The 10,543-nt window shown below is 42.7% G+C and overlaps 1 protein-coding gene across 1 annotated transcript in view; it reads left to right on the forward strand.

Annotated features, from left to right (window-relative positions):
- Window positions 1-7,346: 7,346 nt before the first annotated feature.
- LOC108447252 (rho GTPase-activating protein 44-like) overlaps window positions 7,347-10,543 on the forward strand; it is a 22,347-nt gene continuing 19,150 nt past the window's right edge. The window contains exons 1-2 of the mRNA XM_017736640.1: window positions 7,347-7,964; window positions 8,049-8,158. Coding sequence (XP_017592129.1) covers window positions 7,347-7,964; window positions 8,049-8,158 — 728 coding nt within the window. The remainder of the gene's footprint in view (window positions 7,965-8,048; window positions 8,159-10,543) is intronic.

The raw sequence follows: 10,543 nt of genomic DNA on the forward strand, positions 1-10,543 counted from the left end.
GAGCAGAGAGACTCCTCTTCCTAAATGGATTGAACAAAGTTATTTGGAAGTGGGCGGCTGTCTTGTTGTGATAATGTGTTCATAGCATGGGCAAGAGAGACTCCTCTTCCTAAATGGACTGAACAAGGTTATTATGGAAGTGATAAACAGACTGAACATCTTAAGGGCTGTCTTTTTACATTGTCAGTGGGAGACGGGAGGAAGGTGCAGGGAGGAGAGGAGTTCTGAAGGTGTGGTATTATTTTTTTTTCTTCTTTTAGGTCTGTTAATAAACTTCTTTATATTCTTTCAAGTTTGGTGCCTGCTTTGTGTTTCTCCTAATTCTTATCTCACAGAAAGTAAACAGTAATGAGTATTTTGGACCAAACCACTACACACAATTAGCATGTAATATTGGATTTTTAGCACAAAGAAAGTAATTTTCTTTTAAGTGCATCATAGTGGTCATTTATGAACAACTCAATTTAAAATGTAAGCTATCTGGCATGTAAGAGAAATATGAATTAGAATACCAATTCCAGGCAACTCATCCTGAGAGCAAGAGATTCAGTAGGATGGCATCTAATCCATCGAGAGAAGACATTCAGAGTGGCAAATACAAATCACTGGGTTTTGGCCAGTGCATTGCCTTCCAAAGAAAGCACAGCCACAACAAACACCTTTATCCCTCTTTGGCAATTTTATTGATCTTCTTTGTCAGGATAAGACTTTCCAGATACACTTTCTAGTTAGAAACACAGAATCACAGAATATTTTAGGTTGGAAGGGACCTCAAAGACCAGTCCCAACCCCTGCCATGGGCAGGGACACCTTCCATTATCCCAGGTTGTTCCAAGTCCCATCCAACCTGACCTTTGGACACTTCCAGGGATCCAGGGGCAGTCACAGCTTCTTGAGACAACCTGTGCCAGGGCCTCACCACTCTCATCATAAAAATTTTCTTCCCTAGGTCCAATCTAAATCTACCTGCTCTTGGTTTAGAACTTTTGACCCTTGTCCTGTTATTACAGGCCCCAGTACAAGTACTAGTAACCTCAGTCTTTTGGGATTTTTTGTTTGTTTTTTTTTTCTTTCTTTCCTCTTTCCTTTGCCTTTACTTGAGTTTTCACACATACTTGAGTCTTTCCACTGGAATTGCATTGCAGCTTTACACTCACCATTTCAGAGGGGTCAGCAGCACTGTGTCATAGTTTTTCTAGTCCATGAACTTCATTAATAGTGACCACTCTCATTACTTTTCACACATTTTTATTTTGTGTCTTGCCTGTTGTATTTTTCTGCTCCCCTAACCCCATCAATTAACATCACATTCATTTGGTTAAGTGATCAAGTATTTGAAATGTGCATTCACATTCACTACACTGAACGTCCACCATTCTTCCTCCTTCCCCTTGAATTGTTTACTTGCTATGTTGATTTCAGAGATAAAAAGGTTGCATGCAAATAAAAAAAAGGCAAGGTAAAACTCCAATAGCTAAAGAACATTGTAATCATTATTAAAGATATTCAGAAACTAAGAGCAAGAACCCAAGGCTAATTCTCAGTGCAGTATCCGTGACAAACTGGTAACTATAACCCCCAAGATTCAGTGAGGTGAGTAAATGTGAGCTCTGTTACTATAAAATGCTAAAAAGCTGCTGTCACTTCAATAAAATAAAAAAACCACCCCTTAGTTTTAACAAAAATCTTGCTTATTCTGATGCAGTTTGAATTTTTCGATGCTGTTTGATTTTTTCTAAGTGCTTTCTCCCCAGCCAGTGTCCACCACATCCCCACTGTGCTACAACACTTAATTAACTGCAGCAATCAAAGATAAGAGTGGACGAGTTTGTCATAAAACTTAGCCTTCTGAAAGAATAATTTCTGTTAAAGATCCATCAGCTTTTTCTGATTCAATCTCTCTCCTCCATTAATTCCCAGTTCTCACAAATACTACACAAATTCATCCTTAATGCAGGGCCTTGTGCTGACTGTCAGTTCTTGTCATGGTGAATGTGTTTCTTTATCTTGTTCTTGATCGAGTTGATTCTGAATTCTGCCTATTCATTTGTCCTACTTTCTCTTCATTTTCAGACTTCTCAGTGATAACTACAGTGTCACAACACAATGTTCCTGACTCCTTTTTGCCAAATTTCAGATGTGTCTTCAAAGATCAGTTCTGCATCTTTCACTTCACCTTTACTGCCTCACATTCAAATGACAGATGAACTTCTATCAGCCTTGCAAAATTGTAAAATCAGCTCTTCAGGAAGAAATCAATTACAAGCTATTCTGTATTTCCAACCTTCTTTTTGTAGCCTCTCCATCACACATTCCACCTTTCAGGTTTGGAGAACAGTCAAAGTATTTTGAGAGTACAGCTTCAGAGCTGGGCTCCTCCCTCTGTTTTAACATGTAATAAATACAGATAAAAAATACAGCAAACACTTCAACTGGCTTTCTGTGGTGATCTGCAAAGACACAGATGGAAATGGTATTTGAAATTTCTTCCAATGACCTCTCTGCTTCTGTGGTTTCAGCTCAGGCACATCTGGTGCTGTTTAGCCTGTTCAGGGGATTAGTGCTTTTATATTTTACCTTTCTACCATAAAATGCTCAGGAATCACCACAGGGCACCCACTGATGCACATCCATTTTATTTGTCTCTAACCCAGCTGCCTTTTTCCAGCTCTGTCTTGTTCCTTCTTTACTTCCTGAGAGCCTCTTAAATAAAATCCTCAGCAAGGTGATTACAGCACTTTGTTCAATCAAAAGCTTAGCAGGTCTTGAGGGCTGAGGCCCCAGGCTGGAGAGCCATGAGCCATCATAAACTGAAATGAGGAGCCACCAGCATCTCAGGAGAAAACACCTTCGGTTCCCAAGGCAGCTGCCAAAGGGCTGAGCTTTCACTGAGCTCATTAGGATCCACTGTGGAAACAGCCTGAAAGATTCTTGACCACATTCGGGATTCCTAGGAAAAGCAGTTAAAATCTGTACAAACTGGGAGCAATAGAGTCCTTTTGAGAGAGGACACCAGGTCAAACACCAGGAAATAATGACCATGAGGAAGAGATGTACAGCTGGAGCTCAGGAGAATCAGTGCCACAGCCTGGCTGCATTCACAGAGGCCTCTGCCAAACCCTTCTACACTCATTTCCACATTGGATGGATGGCACTTTGGATGTATTTCTTCCACTTCCTTTTTTTCCTATTTTCTTTTGAAAGAGAGAATTAGAAAAACAATAACAAATGTAAAACTTACCTTTTCTGATAAACCAAACATCACAACAAAATGAGTCTCTTGCTCTGCTTCAATCTTCACCCTTTTTAAGCCTGCAGGAATTGTTGGCAGTAAAAATCAGTGCTGGACACCTATTTTTAAGCAAATGAACGCTTGGCTTTATATCTGAAAAATAGTGTAAAAACAGAAAGATTAGTACAAAATCTGTTCTCAAAACCATGGATAATTGTGTAGATAAATAGAGAGATGCACATAAAAGCTGTTGTTCTTCATGTTTCAAATATGTTATATACAAATGCAATACAATTCTATATTAGCCCCTGTCCAGTAGAAAAAGAAATAAAAGAAATACACATATTAGCTGCATATACAATGACAACAGAGATCCAATGTCTAGTTCTAAAAGGATGAAGTATGAAAATCATACAGTAACATCTCAGTTGCACATTGTCCTGAAGCAAAAGAAGTATTTCAGGAAATGAACATTACTTCAGGAAATGAGCAGTATTTCAGGAAAGCAATAAAGCAGGGATTAGACTTGGGGACACAAATATTTGTGCTAATATGTAGAGGGACAACATGGAAAATTTTACAGATGGTAGAAGTCTGCGTTATTAAAATACTTAAATCCACTTTGTTTACCCAATTCATAGGTGCTTGTCCATACCCTCCCCCAAATTTGCCAAAATGAAAGCACTGAAAGCACCAGAATTCAGTTGAACTCTGTGTGGGGAGAACCTGTCATTAAGGACCAACCCAACAAGCTACTCAAAATCATTTCTGACTTAATTTTGTTTACTCAGTCAGCTTCTTTTCTGATAGGTTTTCTTTAACTGATCTAAGATTCAATTTGCAAATCATTTTTGTGCTCCTCAGACTGTTTTGCTTGGTCAGTAAGACTTTTATTCTACTGAAAAGGTAACTTAAGAAACAAAAGGAAAATACTTACACTAACTTACCATTTAAATTAAAAAGTGACATTTTGTGTGCAACTCTCAAATCTGACAGGACAAAATGAGCAGATAGTTGACAGTCCAGTGCAGCACCAGAATGTCCACATGGGAACAAATTCCCAGAGCTGTTCTGCCACCATTGCCCATGCACACAAGCAAACATAAACATGGAAAGACACGGCCACAGCACATCACAAAAGGAATATTCCTCACCACTTCACCTCTGTCTTTCATGAGAGCATTCTGAGGCACCACAGCTTCGATCTGGTGAAGAGAGCTAATGCCACAGGCACCTAAGAGGGCTTACTGAAATCATGACAAATTAATTCCCTGTTTTGGACTCTGGAATTTATTCCGACTTCCTGGACAGCAAAGAAAGATTCATCACTTGGGAGAGCAGTACCGGTAGCATAAAGCAAATAGGATGTGACAGGGAAGGTGTACTGAGGAAATGAATCAGCAGGTTCAGAATATAAAATGGATTGTTGGAATCAAAAAGGGCTCAGATGCAGTTTGGATTTCATGGAAACAAATTCCTTGCTCAAAAAGAGTGAGAGAGGAATGTTTTTTTGGCGTTTTTGTGCACACACCTCACATGCACAAGGATATTGTCCAAGCTGAAAATAACTGCAAATGATTCTGTGGATTAGGTGTTGATTGTCCAGACAAAGGGAAACCTTTTTCTGGAATTGGAAAATTAGAAAACCAGAGAATCATTAAGTTCGGAAAAGACCTCCAAGATTATGGAGTCCAACCTTTGACTGATCACCACCTTGTCAACTAAACCACAGCATTAATTACCACATCCAGTTGTATCTTGAACACTTCCAGGGATGGTGATTCCACTACTGCCCTGGGCAGCCCATTCCAATGCTTGACAACCCTTTCAAGGAAGAAATTCTTCGTGACATCCAACCTGGACCTCTGCAGGTGCAGCTTGAGGCTGTGTCCTCTTGTCCTGTCACTGCCTGGCAGAAGAAGCCGATCCTCTCCTGGCTACAACCTCCTTTCAGGTAGCTGATCTTGCTGCTGTCATGGTCATTGGCATTGCAATAACATAAGAGAAGGAGAAAAATTTTCATCTGACCTTTGAAGAGGTAAAGGATGGCAGAGTCTCTGGTCATGCTGACAAAATACTGGCAGTTTCCCTTCAAGCCTTTTCGTATCTGTTCTTTAACAGAAATGGGCTTGCTGCTATTGGCAGTCAGCATGTTGGAAGCGGTTAACATAAATAGCTTGAGAGACCAGGAGGCTCTTGCCCCACCAGACCAGCAGGAGATATGTAATCTGTCCTCTGGGCTCTCATCTCCTCAGTGTGTATTATTTTGTCATAAATTGCTGGAAGACCTAATTTATACCACAGCTTGGGGGTTTTTTAGCAACATAAGGAAGGGAAAGCAAATCAAAAATGTTGCAGTGGACATATCTGTAAGTCCCACCACACAAAAAGGTCTGACCCTGCTCTGTCAAGGCTTGCCAGAGTAGTTTTCCTTATTTCCTGGAAGCAAACTGTAACCCAGCATCATGTAGTGCAGAATATCTGTAGGATGTTCCCTTGGAAAACTGCTGACAACCAGTTCATCTGAAATAAAAAGTTAAAAAGGACATTTTTCTGTAGGTCCAGTTTTACTGGCTGGTACTGTCCTTCTCTCTTACATGTATAAGTGATACAGAGTATTACAGAATAAAAATCCAAATACATAAAAGTCTCAGTTCCCTTCTCTGTGGCTGTCCTAGCTGTGCTCAGTAAATGTTACTTTACACTTTGCTAACTAGTAAATGACTCCTAATTTTCTGCATCACACACAATTTCATACGTCACACAGGCTCTCCTGGTGTGCCCTTTCTCATACACGGATTTCCAAGTACCAGATACCGGCCCAGGACTGCCAGCTGTGGGTGTTCCTCCTGGTGCAAACGCAAGGAAGTCACTTAAATCAAATGTCCATCTGCCAACACATTCAGTAGTGAGAGAGCTACAGAAGCTGCAGCCCACAGGGGAAAAATCAATGGAGTGTGCATTCAAAGCATGGAATCACAGAATGTTTATTGTCAAACAGAAGTGTTTGCTGTCAAACACGTGCTAAAATATTGTGCAGAATTGTGGCTGTATTCACTAGACAGGCTGGACTAGTATGTGCAGGCTTTGAACAAGGCACAAAGGGAAGAACTACCAGTCCCACTGAATGAGGCACTGGATATTCATCACCCCAGGATATGATAATATAGAACAATAGAATCATTTACACTGAAAAAGACCCTTAAGGCTGTGATAAGCAACTATTATAGCATTGGCTTTCGCAGGTAGTGAAATGTAAGAAATATTATGTGTTAGAATATGTTAGGAAATATGTGCAAATCTATTAAGCATAACTTTGCTATGCAGATATTAACTAGTTAACATTATAACTGGGGTCAAAGTTACAAGATGCTCATATAGCTTGAGTTATAAGATACCAATATAACCTGAATCATAACTTTCTATACAATGTAATAGCTAGTACATCGTTAACTAATCACTTTATGCTTAAATAAACAGAAACTCGCCAGGTGAATAATCTCAAAAATAGAAAAGTATAGCTAGATAGGGAAGCAGCAGGATGTACTAAGGAGAAGTTGGCAACAGTGGAACCAATTAGCCACAAAGTAAAGAATTTAAACCAGTTGGACCCAGAAAGACCTAGGAACACCATAACTGCGCATGCTCCAAAGACTAAGTTGAAAAGTTCAAGATGTGAGGAAAACCTGAGCCTTCATCTGAAAAGACCCCCAAAGACCCTCACGATCACATTACACATGCTCTGAAAGGCCGATCAGGGGAGGAACTATGTTAATCCCTTCTAAAAAAAAATGTAAGTTAGTTCTCAGAAAAACTATGCACATACATTGTGGTTTATTAATATGCATAATGTTAAAGCATATAAACAGGAAGTTTGTGTAAGTGTGCATGCCTCTGGCTATGAGCTATGCAGCCAGCGCTGTCCGTTTGCTTTAAGTGACCTTTGTCCCCTATTAAATTTATAAAACCCCAAAAAAAGGAGTGGGCTTTGTTTCTCACAAGGCCAAGTTCAACCATAAAACAAATGTCTTGTTTAAAGTGTAAATCCAATTATTTAAAGCTCAAAGTCTCCTTGAGGGAGGGAAAACACACTGCTTTCAAAGGTACAGGACAAATGCCCAATGACATGGCAAGCCAGCTGGTGCTGCTGCTGGCCATGGTCCTCAAGGTGAGCCCTCCTGAGCTGCAGCTGCAAAGGCTGGGCCACCATGCTCCAAGGCTCACTGGCAGCCCTTGGCATTGCCTGACTTCCTGCGAAGCATCCCCGGCAAGCTCCTCGTCACCGACCTCTACGAGGACTGGACGGCTGCGATGCAGATGGCCAGCAGGGAGGACAAGATCTGTCAGCTCAAAGAGTAAGCGTGGGCCTGCCCGTCCCTCCCTCTGGATGCTGCGCAGCCAGTGTCCCCACGCATGTCCCCCAGCCATGGGGCACTGGGCTCTTCAGCCGTGCCTCAGGCTTCTGCTCCCAGCCCCTTTGCAGCAGGAGGCAGCGAGCCCAGGCTGGGGCAGAGCTCTGGGAACAGGGCAGCTCCTCACACAAGCCCCTGCCCTCCCGCCTCTCCTGCAGGAGCTGCTGGCTATCCTGCACCAGGAAGGGCCCACAACAGAAGGCATCTTCCAGAAAGAAGAGAGCACCAAAGCCCGACAGGAGCTGCGGCAGGCCCTGGACCACGGCCTGCACGTTGACATGAAGCCCCAGCCAGTGCTGCTGCTGGCCATGGTCCTCAAGGCGAATCTTCCTGAGCTGTAGCTGCACAGGCTCCTGCCTGGGCCACCGTGCTCCAAGGCTCACCGGCAGCCCTTGGCATTGCAGGACTTCCTGCGAAGCATCCCCGGCAAGCTCCTCGTCACCGACCTCTACGAGGACTGGACGGCTGCGATGCAGATGGCCAGCAGGGAGGACAAGATCTGTCAGCTCAAAGAGTAAGCGTGGGCAGCAGCTTCCAGCTCTGCAGCAGGCACTGCTGGAAGCCTGGCACTCTCCTGAAAGGGGATGCTCTCCTGAAGGGGCTGTGTTTTCGGACAGCTCGCTCTTGCTGGCTGGCAGTCTGATTTTGGGGCAATGCACGGGGAGCATTCCCTTGCGTGGGCTCGGGGGAAATCAGGAGCTGGGCAGCAACTCCCTGCGTCCTTCCCGTGGTAGCGCTGGAGCCCTGAGCGCTGTCTGAGAGCACCTGCGGAGCTCCAAGTGAGCTACTCTGGATATGTGGCCAAAAAGCCTATGCAAAGTTACCACCAAGATGGCGTGGAAGTTGCACCCTAGGGGCAATCCAAACAGGATTCTTCCTGCTATTGGAAGAAGCAGGACAAAATCTGGGAATTCCCCTTTACGATGAATTAAAAAGAACAAAAAGATATGCCACTGGAGGAACACAAAGGTGGAGTAATGAAGAATGGCGACCTGAGCGAATTTCAGAAACATATGGACTGGCCACTTGGGACCAAGACGGAAGCTGGGGGTATAGAACCCCCATATATATGCTAAATAGAGTAATACAGCCACAGGCACTTACCGAAATAATTACCAACCAAACCTCTTCAACTTGAGAGTTAGTGAGCACATAACAAACTAGAACTGCTATATATCAAAACCCGACTTGCATTGGATTATTTACTAGCCGAAGAAGGTGGAGTATGTGGTAAGTTTAACAACTCTGATGGCTGCCTGCACATAGATGATCATGGAAAGACTGCATTAAACAGAGCAAAGAATATCCAGAAAATCGCTCATGTTCCTGTCCAAAAATGGCACTCAATTACTACCGCCGAGTGGTGAGAAAATGTTTTTAGTGGCACATGGTGGAAAAAGGGATTAGTTATTATTGGATTCTCACTATTAGGCCTCATTTTTCTTCCCTGTCTAATCCCTTGTTTTATACAATTAATAACCTCTGTTGTCCAAAATATGCCTTTAATTCAAGATCTCCAAGCCAATCTTCCACCCCCAAAACCAGATAGATAGATATTAAACATCAAAGAAAAGAGAACGGACAGGAAAACTGCTGAAAAAGCAAAACAAATTTATGATAATTTCAGGCATCTTAATACTATCCAAGAAGAATTATCAACCTTTGCCTAAGGCGAAAGCCAATCAACCATGGCTAAAAGGGGGGAGTTGTTATAAATAAAAGTTGGAAAAGTTGGCTTTCGCATTAATGAATAATAGTTAATTAGTTTGTGTTATAAATTAAAATTGCATAATTAAACAATTAATTTGAATTATAAAAGTTAAACTCTCCGAGTTTTACTATTGTTACACTGTTCAAATGTTCATGTTAAAGTTAAGCATTAGTCAAATGTTCAGGTTAAACCTAAAAGTTTAGAATGTGCAATAAAGTTATATCCCTTTAACTAATCTATGAATTAAGTTGTGCTTCAGTAGAAAAGAAAACTCAGGACGGATTTTCCAGCGATCTGTATTTAGAAACCAACTGTTGGCCTGTCAGCAAGCTCCATAGCAATGCTGAATTTTAATGAGGAACTTTCCCGCCGAAACCCTGACAGCCTGATGACTTCACCCTGAAGAGGGAGGACCAAGAGACTGACAGCCCTAGAAACGGACGAACGATTGGACAAAGAGACTTTACCAGTGGAGTACCTCGAAACATCATTCCTAAACTTGAACCAATTAAACAGACTCTTACATGGATCCCACCAATCACTTCAGACCTCAAGGGAGGAACAGTGGGCGGTGATGGGAGGGACCACGGGGTGATAAAACCTTGTGTCACAGACTGAAGAGGTGTGTTCCTGCTCGGGACTAGCTCCAGGAATGTGTAGTGCTGTGGGTGCTGTACCTTGGGTTCAGAGCTGAATTAGCTTAAAGTGTCTCTAATCACTGTAACCCAGATGAGTAATTTCAATAAGGGAATTTGGCCTGTGATTTTAATAAATTAAATTAAAAAGTTTAAATTGAGTGTGGCCTCATTCCTGACACCACACAAGTATCAATCTACTTACGTAAATACCCCTACACCTGTAATTATCCAACTCTGCAGATATATAAACAGAACTAAATCAGGAGGGATTGCAGGCGCCGATGTTCCCAGGCTCTCCCTCGGTCTCTTCCTCCCGTGCAGAGCAGCTCTCCTGGACAGCGACAGCAGATGGGACACCTGGCAAGCAAAGGGAACACTGAGTCAGGATCGGGACGTTTCCCTTGGCAGCAGCTGCACTTCCATCAGGGAAGAGAAATCTCAGAGCCTCCCCAGGAGGCTTAGAAAGAAAAAGCAGGCCCAGCGGGCCAGGCTGTGGCGAGCGCAGCCCCGGCGGGACCGTCCCGCAGCCCCCGGCAGCGCGGCACAGCCG

The sequence above is a fragment of the Corvus brachyrhynchos genome, unplaced genomic scaffold (genome assembly GCF_000691975.1).
Source record: "Corvus brachyrhynchos isolate BGI_N302 unplaced genomic scaffold, ASM69197v1 scaffold216, whole genome shotgun sequence".
Lineage (NCBI taxonomy): Eukaryota > Metazoa > Chordata > Aves > Passeriformes > Corvidae > Corvus > Corvus brachyrhynchos.